Raw genomic sequence first — 26,047 nt, forward strand, 5'->3', positions numbered from 1 at the left:
CACTGCCCACGAGAGCGCGTTCCTCCCAGCTCTCCTGCACGTGCGCCCCAAGGCAGGAGACGGGATGAGTGACCGTGCAGGGATGCCCTCGCCAGCCAGGTGGCCAGGCCACGGAAGAATCCGTGGCCGGGGGCCGGGGTCGTGGCACAGCAGGTTGAGCTGCCTTGTGATGCTGGGACCACACATCAGAGCTTCCGCTCCAGCTCCCTGCTAATGCCCCCGGGAAGGCAGAGGGGACGACCCAGGCCGGGACCCCACCACCCGCGTGGGAGACCAGGATGGACGTCCCGGCTCCTGGCTCTGGCCCGGCCCAGGCCCGTGGCCACCTGTGGAGGGGACCAGTGCATGGAAGATTCTGTTCACTCACCTTCGAATAAATAACCCGAGGGGGGGGGCTTCTCACCGCACGTGAAGGCGCACAGGACGGGGTCCCACAGGCACCCGTCCTGACTCGTATCTTTCCCACCTCCACAGCAACTTGAATTTCTTTTCTTTTTTTTTCTTTTTTGACAGGCAGAGTGGACAGTGAGAGAGAGAGACAGAGAGAAAGGTCTTCCTTTGCCGTTGGTTCACCCTCCAATGGCCGCCGCAGCTGGTGCGCTGTGGCCGGCGCACTGCGCTGATCCGATGGCAGGAGCCAGGAGCCAGGTTCTTCTCCTGGTCTCCCATGGGGTGCAGGGCCCAAGCACTTGGGCCATCCTCCACTGCACTCCCTGGCCACAGCAGAGAGCTGGCCTGGAAGAGGGGCAACCGGGACAGAATCCGGCGCCCCGACCAGGACTAGAACCCGGTGTGCCGGCGCCGCAAGGCGGAGGATTAGCCTAGTGAGCCACGGCGCCGGCCCAGCAACTTGAATTTCTAAGACGGCGTGACTATCGGCTTCCAAAACAATACCCAAGGCAGAGAAGAGGAAGGGACAGCCATGCGGGCAGCGCCCACCGCCGGGCCACGCCCCAGACACCCCCCAGCCAGGGCCCCCCCCCCAGCCAGTGCCACCCACCCCAGCCAGGGCCATGCCCCAGACACCCCCCCAGCCAGGGCCACCCACCCCAGCCAGGGCCACGCCCCAGACCCCCACCCCAGCCAGGGCCACGCCCCAGACCCCCACCCCAGCCATGGCCATGCCCCAGACACCCCCCCAGCCAGGGCCACGCCCAAGACTCCCACCCCAGCCAGGGCCACGCCCCAGACACCCCCCCAGCCAGGGCCACGCCCCAGACCTCCACCCCAGCCAGGGCCACGCCCCAAACCCCCACCCCATCCAGGGCCACACCCCAGACCCCCACCCCAGCCAGGGCCATGCCCCAGACACCCCCCCAGCCAGGGTCATGCCCCAGACCCCCACCCCAGCCAGGGCCATGCCCCAGACACCCCCCAGCCAGGGCCACGCCCCAGATACCCCCCAGCCAGGGTGTGGCTGGGCTGGGCACAAGCAGAGCCAGGGACCTGCTGAGGTCCAGGATGCACTCTGTGAGTGCAGGCAGCAGGCAGCCCTGGCAGCTGGCCGCCAGAGGTTTCCCAGGAGCCCTCGGCGCCCCTCACGCCCGCGCTGGGCTGGTGAGGGGCTCTGCCCGCCGGCAGGGGCGTCGGTTCTGGAGCTCAGCCGAGCCGAGGGCAGAGCCCTGCACCTGCGGGAAAGGGGAGGGCTGCAGGCTTCACCACAGGATTTTATTCTGCCCGTTTCAGGACCCTGCCTTTCTGCTCCAGGGCAGAGCCCGGGGGGCTCAGGCCAGGCCCCCAGGCCCACCCCCCACCCACGGGACAGCAGGGCCGCGGCAGGCCTTGGTCAGGTGACCGGGCTCAGGCAGCGGGCACAGCCCAGGACGGGCTCACGGCCTCGCACGGGCGTGGACGCGGTTCTTTAAGAAACACACTCCCCACGGAGGCTGAGGCGCAGGAGGGGCCCCGCAGACCGCGCCCGCAACGCCCCGGGGGGGGGGGGCCGCAGCGCACGCGCACGGGGGCGCCCTCAGGCCGCCGACAGGAAGGGGTAGAAGAAGAAGTCGAAGGCGAACTTGAGGGCGCCGTGCACGACGCTGCGCCAGTCGCGCTCGACCTTCACGTGGCGCTGGGCCGGCGTCAGCTGCGCCATGCAGTTGAGGCAGCTGATGGCCTTGAGCTCGAACACGGGCCACTTGCTGCCCAGGCGGCCCTCGAGAATGGTGCTGAACTCCACCAGGCTGCCCTGGCGCAGGCCGAGCAGCACGGCGCGGAACTCGCTGCTGGCGCGCAGCACGATGTCCTTGGTGACGTCGTCCTCCTCGTGGCCGCCCAGCGGCATGCCCACGGTGATCTCGAACTTGTAGCGGTCGAACCGCTTGATGTGGCAGGGGTGCTTGGCCAGCTGCTTGAGGCGGCACAGCTCCTCCTCGGCCGTGGCCGTGGCGCCGGGGCTGCAGGCCGGGTAGGCCTCGCCGTACAGGCAGCGCAGCCAGTCGCCCACGACGAAGGGCAGCATGTTGATGGCCGACTCGGCGCTGTTGTCGATCTCCGTCACCCGCACGTACTTGAAGCGGCCGGTCCACGTGACGCGGTGGCCCTCCAGGTGGCTGCACAGGATCTGCGTGCGGGCCATGTTGGTCTCCTTCCAGGCCCGCGGGCCACACAGGGCGCTGTACTGCGGCCAGGTCAGCGTGGAGTTGTACACCTTCATGCCCTCCGAGCGGTACACGTAGAACCAGCAGAAGAGGACGATGGCCGTGAGCCACACCAGGATGAGCTTGACCACGGAGCTGCGCGTCAGCGACTTGACCACGCCCACCACGGAGAAGCTGGCCCGGGTCCACCAGCGCAGGAGCAGGGGGACGCTGCACAGCGCCAGGGTCACGGCCACCTTGGTGAGCTCCAGCGACACGAACCAGCGGGCGAACTGCACCAGGCCCATGAGGGCGAGGCCGGCCGCCAGCACGGGCAGCGCGAACAAGAAGAGCAGGTAGCCGAGGGAGGCGCGCACCAGCCCCAGGCCCGTGGACTGCAGCAGGAGGACCACGCAGAGCTCGCACCACATGAAGCACACCAGGTAGGGCACCAGGTAGCAGTAGGTGCCTTTGAAGTCCCGCAGCTGGGCCATGCGGAAGAACAGGTAGAAGAGGTACAGGTAGAGCAGGCAGGGGAGGCTCACGTTGAGGACCACCAGGTGGCCCAGGGGCACGGTGCAGAAGGCCTGGCCCAGCGCCCTCAGGCAGCGGCTGTCCCCGGGCAGCGCGGGCAGCAGGGACAGCAGCCCGGCGGCCAGCTCGGTGAGCAGCGCCCGCCGCGTGTAGGGCTCGGCCGAGCTGCTCAGGCTCATGTAGCTGGTGGCGGTGAAGAAGGCGGCCACCACGGCCAGCTCGGAGCAGGGGATCCAGTCCTTGCTGGCCACGGGGAAGGAGAAGATGACGAAGACGACGGAGAGCAGGAAGTGGGCGTAGGGCTCCAGGTGGTTCCAGCCGAAGTTCACCTCGGCCTGCTCCACGTCCAGGTTGGGCTCGAAGCGCAGCAGCAGGTCGGTGAGCGTGCGGAAGTTCTCCCAGGCCTTGCTGTCCTGGAAGACCTTGAGGGTGCAGATGACCATGGACACGAAGGACAGGTAGAAGACCACCAGCGGGATGGCGAAGGCGAAGAAGTCCACGGTGAGGTTGCTGATGATGAAGAAGAAGAGCAGGGCGTTGACGTGGTGCGTGGGGACGATGGTGGACAGCCAGTGCATGCCCGCCTTGGAGGCCACGTCGATCAGATACTCCTTCACCTCCATGATGGCGTGCAGTGGGTACTTCACCACCTGGGGGAGGGGAGGGCGCGTGGGGGACCGGGCTGGCGTGAGCGCCCCTCGCCTCCCCACTCCGCAGTCTGCACCCGACTCCAGGCCCCGAGGGGAGGGAGCGTGGGGGGCCGGGCTGGCATGAGCGCCCCTCGCCTCCCCACTCCGCAGTCTGCACCCCCCTCCAGGCCCCGAGGGGAGGGCGCGTGGGGGACCGGGCTGGCGTGAGCGCCCCTCGCCTCCCCACTCCGCAGTCTGCACCCCCCTCCAGGCCCCGAGGGGAGGGCGTGTGGGGGGCCGGGCTGGCGTGAGCGCCCCTCGCCTCCCCACTCCGCAGTCTGCACCCCCCTCCAGGCCCCGAGGGGAGGGCGTGTGGGGGGCCGGGCTGGCGTGAGCGCCCCTCGCCTCCCCACTCTGCAGTCTGCACCCCCCTCCAGGCCCCGAGGGGAGGGCGCGTGGGGGGCCAGGCTGGCACGAGAGCCCCTCGCCTCCCCACTCCGCAGTCTGCACCCCCCTCCAGGCCCCGAGGGGAGGGCGCGTGGGGGGCCAGGCTGGCGTGAGCGCCCCTCGCCTCCCCACTCCGCAGTCTGCACCCCCCTCCAGGCCCCGAGGGGAGGGCGCGTGGGGGGCCGGGCTGGCGCGAGAGCCCCTCGCCTCCCCACTCCGCAGTCTGCACCCCCCTCCAGGACCCGAGGGGAGGGCGCGTGGGGGGCCGGGCTGGCGTGAGCGCCCCTCGCCTCCCCACTCCGCAGTCTGCACCCCCCCTCCAGGCCCCGGGTGCAGCCCCCACCTCCTGCAGGGGGAGGGGCGGGCCTCACGCGCTCCGATCTCCCCTGAGACCTGGAGCACCTCGGGGAGACCACCCGGCTCCCACTTCCCTCCCCAGGAAGCTCCCCGCTGGGCTGCCCAGAGCTCATGTCGCTGGGTCTCTCTCTGCACTGAGTGGGGACCTCACCCCCGGCCCCCAGCTCCACTTCCTCATCTGTTGTTGGGGGGGTGGCTGGGCTCTAAGGAGGGAGGCCGTGAGCACTCCCAGCGTGGAGAAGGAGTCCAGGGCCACCACACACCGTAAGGGTGCAGCCCGTCTCTCCTGCTCTCACATGCACACGCATGTGCACATCCACCCCAGACTCAGTGCACGCCCACGCTACACCACTATATACACGCACACGTGTGCACCCATCACTACACACGCACACACATACTCCATACTGCTCACGTGACACGAACCCCACACAGGCACGTGCCAGGGCAGCCCTCGCTCCCCGCCCCGCGTCCACTCCCAGGGCAAAGGTCAGAAGCAACTCCTGGCGCCACCACAAGCGAAGACGGACACAGGACAGAGGGTGGTGGGCCGGAAGGAGGGAGGCGGGGGCGATCCTGCGGTCCGGGGGACCCCACACCCTGGCTGTCTGTGCAGGGGTGGAGACAGTGGGCACACTGCCTGTCCTGCAGGGACCAAGGCCGAGGCCACCACCAGGGAGAAGCCTGGCTGTGCGCCCAGAGCACGCAGCGGACAGGAAGTAGTGGCCGGACACCCAACAGCGCCAGGCCAGGTGGGCAGTGCCAGCCTGTTCCACACCCTTGGGCAGCCTGTCCCCGGGTGGCCCCCTGGGGGGCCACGGAGGAACTGGCGCAAGCGCCCGGGTGACAGTGCTGGGATGCGCCCTGTCCTTGGAGGCGCAGGCTGTCGCTCGGGATGGTCAGAACCCCTGGAAGCCGCTGGCACAGCAGGTGCAAGACGTGGTGTCTGTGCACACACAGATGCACGCGTGAACAGCTTCACTTCCTGTCTGTGACAGTCTACTGGGTTTTTAAATATTTTTTTCTTGCTCTTTTTAAAAGTGTTCATTTTTATTTTATTTTCATGTACTTGAAAGACAAAGCAACACAGAGACACCAGGGGCCGGTGCTATGGCGTAGCATGTAAAGCCGCCGCCTGCAGTGCCGGCATCCCATAAGGGTACTGGTTTGAGACCTGGCTGCTCCACTTCCGATCCAGCTCTCTGCTATGAACTGGGAAAGCAGCAGAAGATGGCCCAGGTGCTTGGGCCCCTGCACCTGCATGGGAGACCCAGAGGAAGCTCCCGGCTTTGTATTAGTACAGCTGTGGCTGTTGTGGCCATTTGAGGAGTGAACTAGCCTCTCTCTGCCTCTGCCTCTCTGTAACTCTGCCTTTCAAATAAATAAATAAATCTGAGAGAGCGAGCAAGAGAGAGCGTGCGAGAGAGAGAGAGACCTTCCATGTGTTGGGTCACTTCCCAAATCCCTACAACAGCCAGGACTGGGCCAGGCTGAAATCAGGAGCCCAAACTCGCTCTGGGTCTCCCCTGTGGTCTTGAGCCGTCAGCAGGTGCACTGGCGGGGAGCTGGACCAGAGGCAGAGGAGCCGGGACCCAGGCTGGCACCGCAGTAAGGGATGTGGGGTCCCAACCACAGCTTGGTCCTCCGGGCTCCGACGCCCAGTCCTGCCTCTGCTTTAGCCCAAGTACATAAGCGAGGAAACTACTCAGCAAGCTGGCGGCCCCCCAGCCCCCTCTGTGCCACCCACGCCACGAGCTGCACACCACACAAGGCCTTGTGTGCCCCTGACACCTGCCAGGGAGCAGCCGGCCCTTGTGGGGAGGGGCCCCCGCCTGGGAGCCGGGCAGGAGAGCTCGGTCCACCCCTGGGCGAGCCCTTGCCGCCGGCAGCACAGCCCCAGGTGCTACAGGTGCTCCCAGGCTGGGCCCTGAGACGTGTGGCCGGGCACGGCTGGGCCCTGAGAAGCCACCGCACGCCCGCACAGCCTCATCTCCCCTTTTGCCCCTGGGGTGGGGTCTCCTTTCCCAGGCCCCAGCACTATCCCCATCCATACGCTGTTTGTTTCTTGGGGCCCTGGAAACGGGAGACTAAAAATCTTTCAGTTTACGAAATGTCAAGACCAGCGAAAACAAACTCTGCTTCGAGCAGAGACTCCTGCGGTGGGCACCCAGGGGCTCCCTCTCACCCACCCCCGCCCCCGCAGGCCTGGATCTGGAACATTCTCGGTGGGAGCAGCGGGAGCCCGGGGCATCTGTCGTCTTCCTCCTCTCTCCGTTCTCTCCAAGGCCATTCAGAGTGGGAGCGGCTCCCGTGGGCAGAGAGGCCAATGACTCATTTTTCCCTTTTGCAAGACTGCGTGAGACGGACTGGAGCGGAGTCCCGGCGTCAGCACACAGCCCTGCTCGCCTCTCCCCAGACGCCTCAAATCTCTCCCCCAAGAGGACCTGCAGGCCTGGCACAGCACCGAACCCATCACCTGTAAGCCGGTGACAAGTGCACCAGGCTGGGGCCGGCACTGTGGCGTAGCAGGTAAAGCCATGGCCTGCAGTGTAGACACTGGTACCTGTCCCGGCTGCCCCACTTCCGACCCAGCTCTCTGCTGTGGTCTGGGAAAGCAGTGGAAGATGGCCCAAGGGCTTGGGCCCTGCACCCATGTGGGAGACCTGGAGGAAGCTCCTGGCTCCTGGCTTCGGCCTGGCCAGCTGTGGCCATTGCGGTCATTCAGGGAGTGGACCAGCAGATGAAAGATACCCCTCTCCCTCTCCCTCTCCCTCTGCCTCTTTGTAACTCTTTCAAATAAATAAAGAATTCTTTAAAAAAGAAACGACCCTGGTGTGGACGGAGGCACTATTAGGGTTTTGGCCAGGACACTGGGGAGGTGTAAACGGGGAGGCCCGGCTTCCCGGCCCCAGGGCTTCTCCACTTCACCCTCGCACCCCTGCCCAGCCCCACGCCCAGCGGCCCAGCTGCCAGCTGCCTGCTGCCCGGGCCCGCGCTCCTTCCCTTCCGGTTCTTGGCCAGCCTGGCCCCGCGTCTCAGGACGGCACAGGGTGCTCTCCCTGTCCTCGGCACAGCCGGCAGAAGACCGAGCTCCTACGCTGTGCCCCGGGGGCCTCGCACTGGGACAGGGTCCGGCCCCCAGGCCCTGCAGCGTGGCCATCCACTGCTGTGCTCTCCCGCGCAAGGCCCCGCTGGCCCCCCTCCCGCTCTGACCCTCTCCACGCTCCACGCTTTCGGCTGAGCCGCCTCCCGGCCCCCAGGCCTGACCCGCTCGCCCGCTGCTACCCACTGGCGGGAGCCCATCTCCCATGATTAGCCATGAAGACAGACACAAGGCAGCCTCAGAGAACCGCTGGCCATGGCTATGTGACAGTGCCCCTGCTTGGAGGCCCAGTCCTGCCGCCCACGGCTGCCCCTGCTCAGAGGCCCCCCCCCCAGCCACAGCTGCCCCTGTGGGTTCCTTCAGCCGCCTAGGGAGGATCTCTGCAGACAGAGGTACAGGCCCGAGTGACCCCGAGTGCCCAGCTGGGGGTGATCCTGGGAGGGCTGTGTGGCCACACCCTCTGTCCCCCAAGTCCCAACCACACAGCCAAGGAAGCAGAAGCCGTGCAGTCAGCAGGGCTGCGTTCCTGGGCCTTCTGCTGCTGGCCACTCCTGCTGCCCGCACCGCTCACGCCCCCCGTGTGCCTGTCCCCCTGCCAGGTGCCAGCGCGGCCTCCCTGAGCCAGGGTCAGCAGGCATCCCGGTCCCTGGCCTGATAGAGGTCAGCACTCCACGGTGAAGGCACGCTCCCCTCTGTGACAAAGTCTACATGACAGCTCGCTCCCACCCTGCACCTGCTGTCCACACAGCGCCCGCGGACAAAGACGAGACTGTGGGTGCTCGTCACCCCCTTCCCGAGGTCCCCGCGCAGGGACAGGCGCCCCGGGCCCTCTCCGGGACAGCGGCGGGGCCGGGCCGGGCTCACCCTGAGGCGCAGGGGCAGGTCCTCGGGGCTCTTGCCCGCCAGCTCATCGTCCTCGTCGTCATCCTGCAGGAAGAGGTTGGTGGGGATGATGCCCTTGGCGTACTTCTTGGTGATTTCCACGAAGTCGTCCAGCGCGATGTAGCTCTTGGCTGAAGCAGGAGAGAAGACGGCATGGCGCGCGCCCAACCGCCAGCCGCCGTGACCCTGCGGGGACGGCGGCCCGGGGCCCGGCTGCGACGGGCGCTGGGTGGGGAGTGGCAGGTCTGCCCGGCCTGGGTGACATGCAGAAGTGTCCCTGCTGCCGGCTCCTGACGCCTGCAGGAGCCCGTGCCTTTCTGCCGGCTCCACGGTGAGGCCTGCGACCCCCGAGTCTCCCGCACCCTCGACACCCCATCCCTGGAGCCTCGGCAGGGCTTCTCACAGTGCTGGGAATACCTGCCCTAAAGTCCAACCACTCGCTACCAACTGAGGGCCTACTATGCACCCACTAATCCCCCACGACCCACCAAGGGCCCACTATGCGCCCACCAACCCCTCCACCCACCATGACCCACTGAGGACCTACTGTGCAGAACTATTAGCCCCCCATCCAGTGTGACCCACACAGGCCTACTACGTGCCTAAAAACCCCTCTACGCAGCACGTTTGCAAAGGCCGGCAATGTGCTGGGTGCTGGCTAACACCGGGAAATACTGAGAGCCGGCGAACGCGAGGCAGCGGGTTCCCAATGCCAGGCTCCCCGGCTGGCAGGGGCACGGGCGCAGGACAAGGTGGGGAGTCCCCAGAGCTGCACCCACACGGACAGGATGTGCTCCTCAGGGGGCCCGGAAACAGCACACGCCACGGCTGGGACCCGTGGAGCCGGCCTCACCCAGCTCTCCCGCCACCCCGCCTGTCTGTGCCATGGAGCCCTGGGTCCCCAGACCACAGTGCACCTGCGTGGATGGGGCGATAGGCTGGACAGCCGGATGTGGAGGACGGGGAAGCCCAACTCCTTGACCCCAGGTGTCTGAAGGGCACTCCCCCAGTCTCCATCACCTCCCCCAACTCCACAGGCCCGCGCTGGGAGAGCCCCCACCCCCCCATAGGGGCCCCTGGGCCCACAGTGCTCTCTCCCTGCCAAGTCTGGACCTCGCTCAGGCCCGACACCATCCCTGCCTGTCTCAGCCCAGCCCTGCTGCTGGCCTGTCCGCCTGTGGGCACACTCGTGCCCTGCAGTGGGCGGGGTCCAGGTCCCAGTGGCCACAGCCCTGACACCAACACAGCCTCGCTCGGGGCGTCCATTCAGGCCAAGATCCCGGCGGGGGGGGGGGGTGTCCAGGCCCGGGGGACCTGCAGGGAGGAGTGGGCCCTGTGCCTGGGTGGTGGCTGGGAGAAGGCCCGAAGGCTCTGGCAGGTGCCGGGCCGGCTGGTGCCGGACAGACGGCCATACTCACACTCGCTGCTGACCAAGCGCTCCAGCATCCGCCGCTGCTTCTGCCGAGACTTGGGGACGGGGCCTGGCTGCGCCCCTCCATCTGCAGGGCGAGCAGCGCTGCGTCAGGGCCGGCTGACTGTCCCCTGCGCAGCGCCGTGCCCTCGGCCCGGCCCCGTCCAACCCAGGGCTGTGCACCCCCCCGCCCCCCCGGGGCCCGCTCTGCACCGTGCCCTCGGCCCAGCCCCGTCCACCCCAGGGCCGTGCACCCCCCCGCCCCCCGGGGCCCACTCTGCACCGTGCCCTCGGCCCGGCCCCGTCCACCCCAGGGCCGTGCACCCCCCCGCACCCCAGGGCTCGCTCCGCACCGTGCCCTCGGCCCGGCCCCGTCCACCCCAGGGCTGTGCACCGTCCCCGCCCCCTGGGGCCTGCTCCGCACCGTGCCCGTCCACCCCGCCTCCGTCCACCCCAGGGCCGTGCACCATCCCTGCCCCCCGGGGCCCGCTCCGCACCGTGCCCGTCCACCCCGCCTCCGTCCACCCCAGGGCCGTGCACCATCCCTGCCCCCCGGGGCCCGCTCCGCACCGTGCTCGTCCACCCCGCCTCCGTCCACCCCAGGGCACCACCCCCCCGCCCCCGGGGCCCGCTCTGCACCGTGCCCGCCCACCCCGCCTCCGTCCACCCCAGGGCCGTGCACCGTCCCCGCCCCCCGGGGCCTGCTCCGCACCGTGCCCTCGGCCCGGCCCCGTCCACCCCAGGGCCATGCACTGTCCCCACACCCCAGGGCCCGCTCCACACCACGCCCGTCCACCCCAGGGCACCGCTCCCCCACCCCCGGGGCCTGCTCCACACCGCGCCCGTCCACCCCGCCTCCATCCACCCCAGGGCACCACCACCCCGCCCCCGGGGCCTGCTCCGCACCGTACCCGTCTACCCCGCCTCTGTCCACCCCAGGGCTGTGCACCGTCCCCACCCCCCGGGGCCCGCTCCGCACCGTGCTCGTCCACCCCGCCTCCGTCCACCCCAGGGCACCCCCACCCCGCCCCCGGGGCCTGCTCCGCACCGTACCCGTCCACCCCGCCTCCGTCCACCCCAGGGCTGTGCACCGTCCCCACCCCCCGGGGCCTGCTCCACACTGTGCCCGCCCACCCCGCCTCCGTCCACCCCAGGGCCGTGCACCACCCTGCCCCCGCGGCCCGCTCCGCACTGTGCCCGTCCACCCCGCCTCCGTCCACCCCAGGGCCGTGCACCACCCTGCCCCCGCGGCCCGCTCCACACTGTGCCCGCCCACCCCGCCTCCGTCCACCCCAGGGCCGTGCACCACCCCGTCCCCCGGGGCCCGCTCCGCACCGTGCCCGTCCACCCCGCCTCTGTCCACCCCAGGGCCGTGCACCGTCCCCGCCCCCAGGGCCCGCTCCGCACCGTGCTCGTCCACCTGGCCGACGTTCTCCAGCAGCTCGGCCACGGCCACCTGCTTCTTCTTCTTGGGGTTGAGCCTCCAGTACATGACCAGCGCGGCCTTGCGCACGGCCCTCTCCAGCTCCGTCTCGGAGGCCAGCTGCTTCACCGCCTGCTCGTTCTCGGACGTGATGCCTGCGACACGGGGGCGGCTGAGGCCTCCCCCCACCCCCGCAGCCGTCGGGGCGCTGAGCGGGCTGGGGCAGGCGACGCAGGGCACGGGTGCGGGCGCCCTTGCTCACTGGGCAGCACGGACTCGGGGCCGAAAGGGCATCTGGGCACAGCTCCCTTGGGCGGCCACGGCTGACAGGGGCGGGGTGGGGGGTGCAGCTGATGGCTGCACCGGGCTGGCCTTTCCTGCCTCACTCCCTCCCCACAATGCCCGCCAGACTCTCTGGAGCAGAAACGGAGGCCCAGAGCTGGGAATGGCCTTGTCCAAGGCCAGGGGCAGGGAGCCGGTGCTGTCTCCCCTGGGCCGGTGTCACTGCAGGGTCACCAGCCTGGGCGCAAGGGCAGGGTGCCCCCACCCCCGACGCTGCACTGTTTCCTGGGCGCAGCCCCTCCATGGTCTCCCACAGACCTGGCCTTCCCCCCCCCCAAAAAAAGAGCCTCGGCCCTCGTAGAGCAGCGAGTAGGACCCCAGGCCCCTTCCCGCCCTCATCCCCGGCTGCCTAGAACATCGGCAGGCCTCTCGCAACAGGGCGGTGAGACGCAGGCCGGACGCCTGGACGACCCTCTCCTTTGAAAGCCTTCCCAAACTGCTCTCCTGAGCACAGGGATTTCTGGTCGGGAAGCACTTGTCTGACAACGGGGGCTGCGTGGGGCTGCGTGGGGCTGCGTGGGGCTGGGGGCCTGGCCCTGCCTCCCCCTCCCCCCTGTTGCCGCCAGTGCGGTCTCCATGTTGCTCCCTCGCAGCTGGGCACAGGGGCCACGCTGCCCGCCCCAGCCAGCCCCGGGGCTCCGCACCTGCTGCGCGATGGGGAGGCTGGGCGGCTGAGAAACCCGGGCCGCTGGGCCCGGCACTGGGGTGCAGCAGGCCAAGCCTCCGTCTGCCGCAATTCTTAAAATATCATGATACAAAACCAGAAGGAAATGCGCCAAATACGGAGAGCTGCGCCAAGCCTCGGCGCTTGCGGGTAATTCGTATCACCAGGTATTCTGCACATTCCAAGTTTTTTGGCGATACACATAAATATTTTTATAATCTAAAAACATGCATGTACCATTGACAATTCTGTGTTTGAAAGGTAGAGAGACAGACAGCTCCCTCCTGCAGGTTCACTCCCCAAAGCCCTGCCACAGCCAGGGCTGGGGAAGCCAAGGCGAAGCCAGGAGCCGGTCTCTCGAGCCCGGTCTGGCGAGTGGCCGGGCGCCTACACGGCTGCCTCCCCGGGCAGCGACAGCAGGAAGCTGCAGGCAGGAGCTGAGCCGGACTCAAGCCCGGCGCTCTGCCATGGGCCGTGGGCACCCAAGCAGCACCTGAGCTGCCGTGCCGACGCCTGCCCCATGCTTCTCTGGAACACAGCTTTGCGGGGCTGGTGCTGTGGCACAGCGGGCCAAGCCGCAGCCTGTGAGACCAGCATCCCACATGGGGGCTGGTTCCTGTCCTGGCTGCCCCTCTTCCGATCCAGCTCCCTGCTAATGGCCTGGGAAAGCAGCTGAGGACGGCCCGAGTGTCTGGGGCCCTGCACCCATGTGGGAGACCCGGATGGAGCTCCTGGCTCCGGCCCGGCCCGGCCCTGGCTACTGTGACCATCTGGGGAGTGAACCAGCGGATGGAAGATCTCTCTCTCCCTCTCCTTCCACCTCTCTCTGTACCTCTGCCTTTCAAATAAATGAGTCTTTAAAAATAAATTAATTAATTAATTAAATTTTTTTTTGAAAAAAAAAAAAAAAAAGTTCTGTGACATACACGTTGCTCTTCCCCTGAGCCCTGGAGCTTCCAGGAGCACAGGCCCCAGACCCCGGGGTGAGCCAGGCCTTGTGGGCGGGCCGGTGTCACAACTGGGCGCACGTGGCTGGGGCCGCCTGCCCCTCGTCCCACGCCCTGTCCTGAGGGCAGTGGCCTCCGCCCGCGGTGGGCAGAGCTGTGCAGGGCTTCGTGAGCCTGTAGCCCCAGCTGCTGCCCAGGTGGATGGACAGACTGCCAGCTCAGGGGAGGCCCCCCACAACCTGCTCACCCCAGCCCCGCGCACCCCCCACAACCTGCTCGCCCAGCCCTGCACACCCCTACAACCTGTTCGTCCAGCCCCTGTGCACCCCTACAACCTGCTCGCCCAGCCCCTGTGCACCCCTACAACCTGCTCACCCAGCCCCTGTGCACCCCCCCACAACCCACTCGCCCAGCCCCTGTGCACCCCTACAACTTGCTCGCCCAGCCCCGTGTACCCCCCACAACCTGCTCGCCCAGCCCCACGCACCTCCACAACCTGATCGCCCAGCCCCTGCGCACCCCCACAACCCGCTCACCTAACCCCTGTGCACCCCCACAACCTGCTCACCCAGCCCCGTGCACCCCTACAACCTGCTCACCCAGTCCCATGCACCCCTACAACCCACTCGCCCAGCCCCTGTGCACCCCCACAACCCGCTCGCCCAGCCCCTGTGCACCCCTACAACCCGCTCACCCAGCCCCGCGCACCCCTACCTCTCCTGTCGGCCAGGCAGCGGCGGAGCAGCTTCACGGCCTCGCGCCGGCCCTGCTTGGCGGCCAGGATGAGCCAGTCCACGGCCGTGCAGTTGTTCAGCTCCTCGTCCTCGGCCTGGGCCAGGCGCAGGTAGTGCCTGCCCACCTGCAACCGACAGCCTCAGCCCCAGCCAAGAGCCAGGGCGCAGGGCGGGGCCCCGGGACCCCGGGCATGTGCGGCCGCCCCTCTGGGAGCAGGAAACCCTATGCTTGGCCTCCCTGCCACCCAAGGCTCCCGAGCGACTCGGGACCACGGCGGGCGGCTTCCCGCTTGTCAGTCAGTGGGGGCCGGGACAGCGCAGTGCTGACCAATCACCGCCCAGGCCTCCAGGAGGAGGGGCGGGCATCTCCCCCAGGGCTGGCCAGGCTGGCACAGCAGGCGGCTGTCGGGGGCCCCTGTCTTTCCTCCTGCTGGGGTCTTGGGCTCCCCATGACAAGGAGCCGTGCAGCCAGCAGCACAGGGGGACAGGCTGTAACTGCAGCTCCACCCCCCAGGGCCGCGGGTGCCCGGCCAAGGCGTCCCCCGCCGCGGGACCTCCGCACCGAGCCCTCTGCCCCGCGCCGCCCCAGCTGTGCAGTTCAGCCCGGCCCTGGCAGCCGCTGGAGTGGGCAGTGGGGGTGCCGAGGCCGAGGGTGCCCCCCACTGAACCAGGCCCACAGGGCCAGGGGACTGCGCGCTCAGGAGACGACAGGAACAGGGCACCGGGAAGCTGTGAGGGAGAGCGGGCAGGAGGCAGGGAGGGAGCCCTGGGGCAGGTGTGCAGCCCCGGGAAAACCTCACAGCGAATACGAAAACCAACACGGAGCCGGGCACGGGGCCAGGTGCAGTCCCGCCGGCCTGGCCCCTGCTCCGCAGCGGGCGGCAGAGGCACAGCCAGGTCTGAACTCACCTCGGCCTGCGCCTTCGCGTCCCCAGCCTTGGCCTTCTCCAGGACTTCCTCAAAGGGAATCTCTGCGTCTCCGGTCGCAGGCCCTGTACCGGGGAAGGGAGAGGGCGGGACGGGGGTCACAAAGCGGGCCCGCGGCTCCTGGCAGAGTGGACAGATGCGGCCAGAGCTGGACCTGTGCAGCGCCCTGTGTCCCCAGGCCCGTGCCCAGCCCCCGGGATGAGACACACACAGAGCTTCTGAAAAAACTGCCACTGAAGGGCCAGCCCCCATCCACCCCGGCCCTGTTCCCCCCCACCCCCCTGGCAGGCATCGAGGCGCGGGGCCGCCCCATACTCTGCAGGTCCTCGTCAGGGGCTTGCCCTCTCCTGCTGTTTCCAGAAAGGGGGTGGGGTGCAGGGACTCGGAGCCTGGTCCCGCCAGGGGCAGCCCACGGGGCCCAGCCTCCCCGATCTGACCGGGGGCAGGCCCGTGGTCAGGGAGGGAGGAACCGGAAGGCTCAGCCCCCAGACAGGAGGGCACCGCCGCCTGCCCCTGTCAGCCCTGGGGACTCCGCTCCAAGGCGGCTGCAGGGCCCCATGCTTCCTGCGACCCTCGCTCCCGCCCTAGCCCAGCCCTGCCACAGGGCGCTTGCACAGGGGCACGCGGCACCCGCACGCTCCCGGCCCAGGCCCTCCTGGCGGGGCACAGCAGCGACCTGTGCACAGCTGGACAAACTCTGACCCTGTGTCACTGGGTGACCACGCGCGAGCCACGTCACCTCGGAGGCAGTTTCAGTTCCACGGCTGATGTCAGTCCCATGGGACGGCTGATACGCAAATCCACTGCTTCCATCCAGCTCCGGTGCGGGGCTGGCACCCACGCACGTGGCCCTCTTCCCTCCTCCCAGGTCCCCATCGCCCCTGCTGACCCCAGGGCCTTTGCTCCTCACTGACTCTACTCCCAGACACAATGGCAGGCCTCCACTCCCTCCAGCTCAAAACCCTTTTCTTGACTGAAGTCCCAGGTCCTCACTCCCCCTCCCCTTCAATCAGCACACGGGAGATGCGGGCGTGTATATCGGCCACGAGCCGCGTCTGTGCCATGATGAATTTTCACAGGTGCCATCCATGGCCTGACACTTCCCGGCGTGTCCCCGACACGCAGGACGGCTTTGAAGCAAGCCCAGCACCTTCTCCGTGGTCCCGGCCTCGGAGCAGCCCTGGGAGAAGCGTCCACACAGCCCCTGGGCGCTGGGCTCCGGCGGCACGGCAGGCGAGGGACCCGCTGTCTCCACGCCGGGAGCCTTCGCACAGCGGACGGCAGAACTCAGGGCGCCTACTGCTCAGTGCCAAGCACCCCTCCTGAAGCCGGCGGAGCTGCTGTGCCCGCCACGGGCCATGCGCGTGCATGCCCCCACCCCGACGCCCCTCCTCGGGAAGCCCCCAGCCCTGCCCCAGGCACAGCAGTGGGAAGTGGCCAAGCTGGCCCCGGCCCGGCCCCAGGCAGGCTCAGCGCTGGAGCCACGCTCTGCACATGCCGGCCACAGGGGCCCCAGCCTCGTTTCCCACGCACCCCTGCACCAGGCCGGCTACCCTGTGCAGCCCCAGGCCCTGCAGGGGCCCTCGGTGGGGCGGAGCCAGCTCCCCCACCCCCACCATCAGCTGCCAGCGCCCTGGGGGCCAGGAGTCTGACCCAGCCCTTCAGTCCCGGCACTGCACAGACAGGTTCTGGGCTGGGGACGAGGACCGCGGGCTGGCGACGGGCTGAGTGTGGTGGCACAGGCAGACCTGTGAGTGTGTGTGTGAGTGTGTGAGTGTGTGTGTGTGTGTGTTGGAAGAGCCACAGCATTCTCCTGCTGGGTGGAACAGGACCCCCCCAGAGCCAAAGACAGCACCGCGGTCGACACTCATGGGGACATCCCGCACCCGTGAGGAAGGGCCCCCGCGCCTGTGGCCCTGGCTGGGCAGGGGCAGGCCCTGGCCACTGACACGGGGCTCTGGAAGGGCGGCCTGCACAGCAGTGAGAATCGAGCCCCCAGCAGGAGGCGCCACACTCCAGCCCAGAGCCCCACGACTCCTTGGGTTCTTGGAATCTATTGGCGTCCCCACTTTCTCTCCCTGTCTGGCCCCTGGGGACCCCAGCCTCCCAGGGCTGACCCAGCGTTTCCCACGTGGCGGGCGACCTGCCCGGGCCACAGAGCAGCAGCAGCAACACCTCAGGGTTCTCACTCAGAGACAGCCAGAGGAAGGGAACCCCAGGCAGCTCTGGTCTCAGAGGGCGCCTCCTCCAGGCAGCCCTCCAGGCAACCCTGCTGCTGCTCCCGTGAGTGACTAGGCCCTTCCGTCGCATCCCAGGAAACAGACACTTCTTTACCACGTTCCTCTTCCTAGAAGACCCTGGGGGACAGCCCTGCGCCTTTGCCCCTCAGTCACTAGGGCCTGGGGGACCCCACGAGGCCAGGCCCCTCGCCTGCAGCACCAGGCTCCCTGGGTCACCGAGTGCATCTCCGTTCTTATCTGAAGAACAGGGCAGCAGCGGTGCCCGACGCCAGCACTGTCGGGCCACGTGGGCTGCTCCGGTAGGAGGCCTGCAAGGCTCCGGCAGGGGTGGGCAGGGAGGGAGCAGGGAGGGGACAGGGAGGGGGGCCAGCGCCCCTGCAATATTCACGCTTGCCCTGCCCCCCACCGGCGCTGCACTGACATCCACCGCGCCTTCGGTGGCCAGGAGAGTCCATTCAGGAACCCACCCAGCCGGCTGCTCCCGGCGGATGCTCTGGGCGCCCCTGGCACCTGCAGGTGGGGCCTGCTTGTCCCCCAGTCGGGCACCGGTGCCCAGCAACCAGGAGCCACGACACACAGAGCCCCGGCTGCACGGCCAACAGGCCCGGCTCGCTCTCCACCCGCTCTGCTCGGGCAGAAGCCAAACCGAGACCACATCTGCTTCCTGCCCCCGCTTATCGCAGTGTGGTCCTCCGCGGGCCGGTTTGCTTGACGCAGATTGAAGCTGGGCCCTGCGAGCCCTGGTCCTGGGTCCCACGGTCGCTGTGGCCAGGCCCGTGTCCCGGGGGCCGGGCCCTTGCTGGCCCAGAGGCCCTGGAGGCCAAGCAAAGGAACAAGGTGGTCTTTCAAGACGCCAAGCCCAGTGCGAGGGTAAATCGGGCTCAGGCAGCACGCACTGACCGTGGGTGGGGGTGCGGTAGGGGCAGGGATGTAGGGATGGGGGGGCTCGACGCCCCTTGCCCAGAGCTCAGAAGCCCCGCTCTGCAGTGCCTGGCTCCCCAGACAAATCCTGGGGCTCTGTGCCTTGGGGTCCGTGCACCCCAGGCTCGCACGGGCAGGAGGGCCACGCTGCGCTGGGCTGGCCGCCTTAGGCAGCCGCGGTGGGAGGGTGGGCACCGGAGATGCCAGCTGGAGCGAGCTGGACAGAGGTGGCTCAGGCTGGCTTTCCCGCTTCGCCCATCCCCCAACACCTGGGCACAAAGGAAGCCACGCGTCACACCGTGAGCAATTGAGGGGGGAGGGGCCTGCACCCCGTGAGCAATGGGGGCGGGACAGGGGGAGGAAGCCCCAGGCCACACAAAGCTCCTTCGCGGAGAAAAGGAACGCAAACCACGCTTCAGTCCTGCAACACGGCCTTCTTGGTGCCCAGCCACGCGGTCGGGCACAGGGAGCCGACGCCCACCCGCCACGTGAGCGGAGCCCGGGCTCCAGCAGAGCCTGCACACCCAGGGCCGGGAAACACCGCACCAACCCGAGGAGGGAAGGGGCTCCCAGTCCAGCCCACTCGGGCCGCACAACGCCTCTTCCTCTTCCCAGGGCCCAAGGGGACGAGCCAGGGCCCACACCCGCAATCAACGTCCCCACTAACAGGCTCCTCGCCCACCCACCACGCACCTGCTCTCAGCCCCCAGCCTTTGCCAAGGCTGCTCCAGCACCAGACCCCCTCAGCCTCCCCCGTGCTGCGTGCTCACTGCCCCCTGCCTGTGTCTGGTACACAGACAGCGTGGCGGCTACACGGCAGCGGGATCCCCCGTGGAAACTGCCACAGCCCTACAGCGGTCGCAGGGGGGCAGGGTACCAGCAGCTGGTGAGCCTGGGTCTGGCCACTGCCCACCACCGCCCCGGCTCAGATCAGGGACTAGAGATGCACCAAGTGAGTGTGTGCACACGTGTGTGCAAGCAAGCGCACGCGTATACACGTGTGTGCTAGCGTGTGCACAGTGCATGTGTGAACAAGTGTGTGCATCACATGTGTGTGACTGCATGTGTATATGTGTGTGCATGTGTGAACATGTGTGTTAGCATGTGCCAGCCCGCAACGAACACGTCTCCCTGGTGTGGGTCGAGGTTGGAAAGCGTAGGAGGCAGGAGGGCCTTATGGGTGGCAGGGTTCCAGCAGGCGGAGATGGGGAGGTGGGGGATGGGCACTGCATGGTTTGGGAAGAAGCTGCCAGGTGGGCCAAGAGCAGGGGAGGCGCGGCAGAGCCGGAGGAGGCGGGAAGGCTGGGACGGGGCACTCGACAGACGCCCCCAGGGCTCCCCCGCAGCCTCTCCTGGCCGTGCCACCCCACCTGCGAGGGCCGGGACGTGGAGCCGAGTGCAGTGACATCCGGGCTCAGAGCGGGGGCGGCAGGCCCTGCGGTGCCCAGCAGGAGGCTCCTCCCGGGGCCCGGGGCCAGGCGCCCCCCCTGCTTTCACAACACAGCCCTGGCCTGGCTGAGGCCAGGGGGCTTCCGGGCCCCGCCCCCTTACCTGTCCCCGCCGTTCCTTCTCTGCTCCTGGTGCCTGAGTCCCGGGGCTCGGCCGGGGCAGCTGCATCTCCAACACCTGGTCCAGGGCCAACCTGGGTGCCAGGGGCTGGGGGCACCTCGCTCCTCTCCTGCTCCACGGAGGCAGCGGCGTTGAGCTGAGAGCGGGCCGGGGGCTCTGGGAGGGAGGGGCTCAGAGGAGAGGCGCCGGAGTCCATCCTGCCTGCAAGAAAAGTCGTGGTCAGATGCGTAGCAGGCTCCGAAGCCGGTCGGCTCCGGTTCCCAGCCGGGGAAGTCTGGGGGCAGCAGAGGGTACAGGTGGGTGCTGCCTGCTCTCCGGTGTGGCCTCACCCCTCCCACGGCCCCCAAGGCCTGTCTGCCGCACAGATGGTCACTCAAGGTCAAGTGGCCACGACAGCTGCGAGCCCGGCCTCAAGTGCTCGCCGCGCCGGGGGAGCCAAGGGACAGGCCCCAGAGATGGCACCCAGACGTCAGCAGGGCCGGACGACGGGCTCCTGAGCGCCGCCTCCCCAGAGTCCGTGAAAGGCGCCGGGTGTGGAGGCCGGCAGCTTCACAGGTGCAATGCAGTTCAAGATCTTGAATGCGAGGTCCACCTGGAGTGGCCCTCACGCCAGTGCCCAGTGTCCTTATGAGAAGAGAGACAGAGAGGAGGCAGCTGTGTGGCCATGGGGGCGGGGACAGGGCTGACGCGGCTTTGAGCTCAGGGATGCCGGGGCTGGGCGGCGACCCCAGGCTGGAGGGGCAGGAGAAGCCCCCAGAAGGGACCGGCCCCGCCTGCACCCCGACCTCAGACTCGTCTCCGGGGCTGACAGAGCACATCTGAGGTTGCAATGACGCATCTGGCGATTCTGCCCAGGTCCACGCCAGGCCTGCACACAGGACAAAATCACACGATCCGAACCCCTGGACACGAACACCTTAAAGAGCAAGCAGATGTGTGCAGCAGGTGGCGCGAGGCCGGGCTGCTGGGACAAACTGCACAGAGATCCAGGGACGCGCGTCGCGACAAGGAAAGGGCCCCGGGCTCAGCAAAGCGGCCTCCCTCGCTACCTGGAAACCAGACAAACACTGAGCAGGACGGGCAGCCAGAGCCACAGACGGCGGAGCCCAGAGCTCGTGAGGGTCCTGGCCCCGCGGGGGCTTCCAGGGATCCCAGACCTGAGACTTGGGGCCTCCTGCACCCCGCATGGGGTCTGGGGAGGTTCCCACAAGGCCACGCATGCAGGCCCACATGAGTGCATGGCCAGCTGCAGTGGGCGCAACAGGTCCCGCGCGGCCTCCACACGGCCAGGGGCCAGCAGGCCCAGCTCCCCCGGCCACGCCACGCCTCACCGCTGCCGCCCTGCCAGCCAAGTGCCACCTGCCGCCCGGGGCACCTGTCCTGAGTGAAGCCGTCCTGCTGGCGGCACCTCCCCGGCTCCGAGTGTCCGCTCACCTTCACAGGCCGGGAAACGCACGCCCGGCGGCTCAGCCAGACTCCGCTCACACCTGCCCAGCTCCAAACCTCCCCAAGCACCTTCCAGAAAATTCGGCCTTTCACACTGTGCCCCTCCCCCATCCCGCTCCCCCCAAACCACGGAGCCGCTCCCAGCACCAACCCTGGACTGCTCTGGGCCACACTCCTGCTCTGGTGGCGCCCTCTCCCCCGCTCCAAATCCGGACCCCTCCCGGTCACAGCAGGCGCCTCCCTCACCTCGCTTAGGTAGACCCCCAGCAGAGGCGTGGCAGGGACAGGACGGTCCCAGCCGCCAGAGCACGGTTTCACAGCCGAGAGCCGCAGGGAGTGGACGGCCCCTACCTGCGGCTGCCTGGCCCCGCGGTGACGTGCGGGTGACGCCTGTCCCACGGGGGCTGCAGGGATCGAGGGCCTGAGGGAGGAGAAAGCATCTTAGGGACGGGCCCTAAGCTGCCCCCAGGCGCTACACAAAGGCTCAGGTGGAAAACACCCTACGAAACTGCAGGAACACGCAGGCCACGGCTGGCACGCCAAGCACCGCGCACGTCACGTCACATCACGTCACAACAGGGCTGTCTGCGGTACAAGCCATGGCCCGGAAGGCCGCACCAACACATGAGGACCCGTGGTCCCCGCTGTGGTGGAATTCAGGGACCACGCAGATCAGGAAAGATCCCGGGTGGCTGACCGTGTGGGGGAGGGGCAGCCTGGCTGGGGAGGGTCCCTCTGTTGCTCTGAGACCCGACCCAGCCCTCAGCACCTTCATCATCCCCACGCTGCTCCTGGCCCCAAGACCCTGGACCCCGGGCCCATCCACACGGGCGGGAGGGGGGGCAGCACACCCGCCGGCCGGAGCCCAAAGTTGGAGCCCTCACTGGGTGAGAGCCAGGAGAACGGGCGCGCATTCTTCCCCCGTGAGCACAAGGCTTATTTTTATCCCCTTAAGAGACAAACACAAACGCCAGCACCCGGAGCTCAGCCGTGGGGCCGCCACCCCGGGAAGGACCCAGTGGCCTTCTGCCCAGAGCGCTCTGGCCCTGGCTGGCACGCGTCCTGCTCTGCCCAAGGGCAGGAAGCTCCCTGACCTGCACCTGCACCTCCAGGGGCCCGGCTGGGGCGGCGTCACCGGGGTATCCGCCACGGCGGCACTCCTGGGCACCGTCCAGAGGGGGACCAGCGGGAAAATGCACAGCCCTCCCGTGACCTCCCGCATAAATATTTAAAGACAACAGAATGCGCAGCACGATGACGCAGTGTCCACTGCTCTCGCGCGTCTGTTTAGGGTGGGGAAACCCTCGGCAGGACAGACGCCGCAGGCGGTTTCGTATTGTTGTTAAAAAATGTTTTCCTGGTTTCCTATAGCAAGTGTGTAATATCTTTGGAATTAAGGCAAAAGGTTATTTTAAATTCCATCTGCGACCGAGCCCTAAGCAAGCAGGCCCAGTAGGTCCCAGGCCTGGGGCGTCCACTCTTGGTCTGACCTGACCGTGGCCCAAGGCTGAGCCTCAAGACAAGGGCACGGAGCCCTTGGGGCCTCCCAGGTACCTATTTTTGCCCAGAGCATTAAGGGCCAAACCAAGGAACATTCCAGCTCCACCCACTGTGGCAAGTCCACAGAGATGGGCGGGGAGGACTCAGAAGGGCCCAGGCTGCGAGCAACAGCCAAGACCCCTACCCACCTGACACCTGCCCTGGGCCAGGCCCCGCGGGTCAGCGGGTCTGCACTGGGCTGTCTATCCCCCACACAGGGTGCACCCGGGCCAGGCTTCCCGCAGCTCAGCCTGGCTGATGCTAAAGACACAGCAGCACTGGATCTGCAGAGCAGAGGGGGCCCCACCCACCCTGGACAGGGAGCTGCAGGGGGGCTCCAGGGTAGGGCACGATGGGGTCTGGGCATCCCAGCAGAGGGTCGGCCGGCTGTGATGTGGGGGGATGTGACCCCGGGGAGAGAAGAGAGAGGAAGGGGGCAGTTTAGGATCCTCTGGGAGGGAGGGGGGGCGCTGCGGTGCCGTGGGCTGGGCCATGGCCTGAGACACCCGTGTGCCATGGAAGAATGCCAGTCCCGTCCCAGCTACTCTGGTCCAGCTTCCTGCTGGTGCATCCTGGGAGGATGTGCCCCAGTACCGGCACAGATGGGCTGTCCTGTGACCAGCCCTAAGGGACCGTGCAGCCCTGGCCTGAGTCGGGAGCCCCTCCGTGCTCTTCCTCCTGGGGAGAAGGCGGGAGGGGGTCTCCGGGCCTGGCCTGGGTCGGGAGCCCCTCTGTGCTCCTCCTCCTGGGGGAGAAGGCGGGAGGGGGGTCTCCTGGCCTCGCCTGAGGCGGGAGCCCCTCTGTGCTCCTCCTCCTGGGGAGAAGGCGGGAGGGGTCTCCGGGCCTGGCCTTGGTCGGGAGCCCCTCCACGCCATTCCTCTTGGGGGAAAAGGGGAGACCAGGACCCACTCTTCTTGCTTTGGGGGAGGGCGAGGAAGAAAGACCTGGAACATAAATCCGGGGAGGGTCACAAAACGGCTCCCAAGAGCATCAGGCGCCTCGGACAGGTGCACACAGGTGGGCGGGGGCAGCCGGCACGCGGGTACCCAGGGCACAGCTCCGTGAGTCTGAGGATGGATCCCCGCACAGGGAGAGCCCTTTGCAAACTGTAAATGCCTGGGCCAAATGCCAGGGGTCATTGTCCAAGGAGACGGGAGGCAGGGCCGCACTGGCTGGGACGGAGGTCTCACCCCAGGCGCTGCCCGCAGCTGCCCGCGGTGGGCACCTCCCACCCCAGGCCCTCGGGGGAGTGGCAGGGCTGTTCCAAAGAACGGCAGCGCCGGTGCCCTGCAGCTTCCCAGCGGCTACAAGACGCGCTGAGGACGAGCCCCCTCACGCCCAAGCGCTGCCACCCGTCAATCAGACGGGGGGTGTCCCGCCGGCGGGGTCCCCGTCCCGGAGGAGGGTCCCGGGGCCAGGGCGCTGCCGCTCGGCTCCTTAGCAGGCTAGGGGCAGGGTCGGCCTGAGCCCAGGCACTGCACCCCGACCCCCACCGCCGCCGGGGGCCCCTCGGGCCAGGGGGCGCCGCGTGTCCGTCCGCATCCAACTTTTGCGGAGAGGCTCGCGCAGGCGCGGAGGCGCCCAGCGGCGCGATGCGTGGGACCCCCGGGCCAGAGCGGGCCAAGCCCCCGGGACCCTGCGTTTTCCAACTTCCGGGGCACCAGCGGGGGCCTTTGCGCCCAGGCATCCATCAGCTCCGAGAGGGGGACGGAGGCTCTCGGCGGGCGGCCCCCCGCGCGCTGCCCACGGCCACCGTGCCCGGGTCCACCTACTCACCGCCCGAAAGTGGGCCGCGCGCGGCGTCCCGGGCCTCCGAGCCACCGCAGAACTGCCCGGGAGCAGGGAGAGCGCCGCGGCCGGCGAAGGAGCAGCCGGAGCGGAGCGGGCGGCGCAGGCTGCGGCGGGAGCCGGGGCGCGCGGCCGCCGGGGCCGGGGGGGCGGGGCGGTGGGCGGGGCGGTGGGCGGGCTCCCATCCGCTCTCCACTCCCGGCGCGGCCTCCAGAAGGCGGCCCTCGGAGCGGTCGGAGTGCCCGCCAATCACTGCAGGCCTCCGCCAATCACGGCGCGCCTCGCCGGGCTACGCTCGACTTGCCCCCTGCGCGGCCGAGGGCGCCTCGGGGGCGGGTCCGACCGACTGGAGGCGAAAGTTTCCGAGCGGACTCGGCCGCGCCCCGCCCCGCCCCAGCGCGCCCGGGGACTGAACCCGGCCACTTCCCAGCCGGCCGGCGGGAGACCCGCGGCGATTCCGGCCACGTCCCAGCCGGCTGGGCGCCGCACGCCTTCACCCTGGCCCAGCTGCGGCTGCAGCGACGGAGAAAGCCCGTTTAAGTGAGTGAGTGCGAGAGAGCGCGGCTTCGGATGCACGGAACCCGCGCGCACCGCAGCTCTCCCGCAGGAGAGCGCGGGATTCCTTTGCGGTGTGTCCAAGGGAGTTTGCGAGGCGGCCCGGTCCCGTCCAGGGGTCCGAGAGGCGTGGCTGGCAGGTTAGGGCTGGTTCAGGCCCTGCTGTAGCTGTGGACCCCACGGCCAACGTGGGGCACCTGCGCTGGCTTCTCCAGCGGCCCCGGGACTGCCAGACACAGCTCCGCCCAGTGCCGGCGGCAGGTCGCTGGATGTGGAGGGGCTCTGTCCATGCCCGCGCTACCTGGGGGACTTTGGTCCCAGCCGCGCAGTTCATCGGCTGCCTGGTTCCCCTCTCCGGCTGCCTCCACGGCTCTCGCCTTTCCAGCTGCCCCACAGAGAGGCCCATTCCTGCCGTCCGCAGCCACCCGCGGACCAGCTCTCTGTCGTCCCTTCTAACAAACACGTGCAAAAAATCGGAGGAAATACAGAAAGTAGAAAAGAATAAGATCACCCAAAAGCCCTGTTTGCCTTCTGCAGTGTGCACACTGTTCAGAAAGGGCTTCACAAAGCATGGTGGAGGCAGTGCTGCGGCTTAGTGGGCAAAGCTGCCATCCCATACGGGTGCCGGTTCGAGTCCCGGCTGCTCCACTTCCCATCCACCTACCCGCTCATGTCCTGGGAAAGCAGCAGAGGATACCCAGGTGCTTGGGCCCCGCCTCCACGTGGGAGCAGCTCCTGGCTCCTGGCTTCTGATTGGCGAGCTCCAGCCTTTGTGGCTATTTGGGGGAGTGAACCAGCAGATGGAAGACCTCTCTCTCTCTCTCTCACTGTAACTCTGCCTTTCAAATAAATCTTAAAAAAAAAAAAAAACGCATCATGGACACACGGTATATGAAGATGAAGAATGGAGGTATTTTAAAAGCTCGTGGGAAATGCATATGGAAACAAATGCCTGGGGCTGGCGCTGGCATAATGGGCTAAGCCTCCAACTGCAGCACCAGCATCCCAGGTGG

General features: G+C 68.1%; 1 protein-coding gene across 3 annotated transcripts; it reads right to left on the reverse strand.

Moving 5' to 3' along the window:
• Positions 1 to 1,654: 1,654 nt before the first annotated feature.
• Positions 1,655 to 24,627, reverse strand: WFS1 (wolframin ER transmembrane glycoprotein). Of its 3 annotated transcripts, XM_051830499.3 has the most exons (9): positions 24,468 to 24,627; positions 21,504 to 21,573; positions 19,689 to 19,907; positions 14,959 to 15,041; positions 14,030 to 14,174; positions 11,347 to 11,517; positions 9,947 to 10,027; positions 8,511 to 8,659; positions 1,655 to 3,760 (listed from the first exon to the last, which is right to left on the reverse strand). In XM_051830499.3, the coding sequence occupies exons 3-9, from the start codon at positions 19,900 to 19,902 to the stop codon at positions 1,970 to 1,972; spliced, it is 2,634 nt and encodes an 877-aa protein (XP_051686459.3). In that variant the 5' UTR covers positions 19,903 to 19,907; positions 21,504 to 21,573; positions 24,468 to 24,627; the 3' UTR covers positions 1,655 to 1,969. The 3 variants fall into 3 exon arrangements, with proteins under 3 accessions (XP_051686459.3, XP_069924121.2, XP_069924120.2); XM_070068020.2 differs by lacking the exon at positions 21,504 to 21,573 and having other exon boundaries at positions 19,689 to 19,903; XM_070068019.2 differs by lacking the exon at positions 21,504 to 21,573.
• Positions 24,628 to 26,047: the final 1,420 nt, after the last annotated feature.

This window comes from Oryctolagus cuniculus, chromosome 2 (genome assembly GCF_051225735.1).
Source record: "Oryctolagus cuniculus isolate XC-2025 breed Fujian yellow rabbit chromosome 2, ASM5122573v1, whole genome shotgun sequence".
NCBI lineage: Eukaryota > Metazoa > Chordata > Mammalia > Lagomorpha > Leporidae > Oryctolagus > Oryctolagus cuniculus.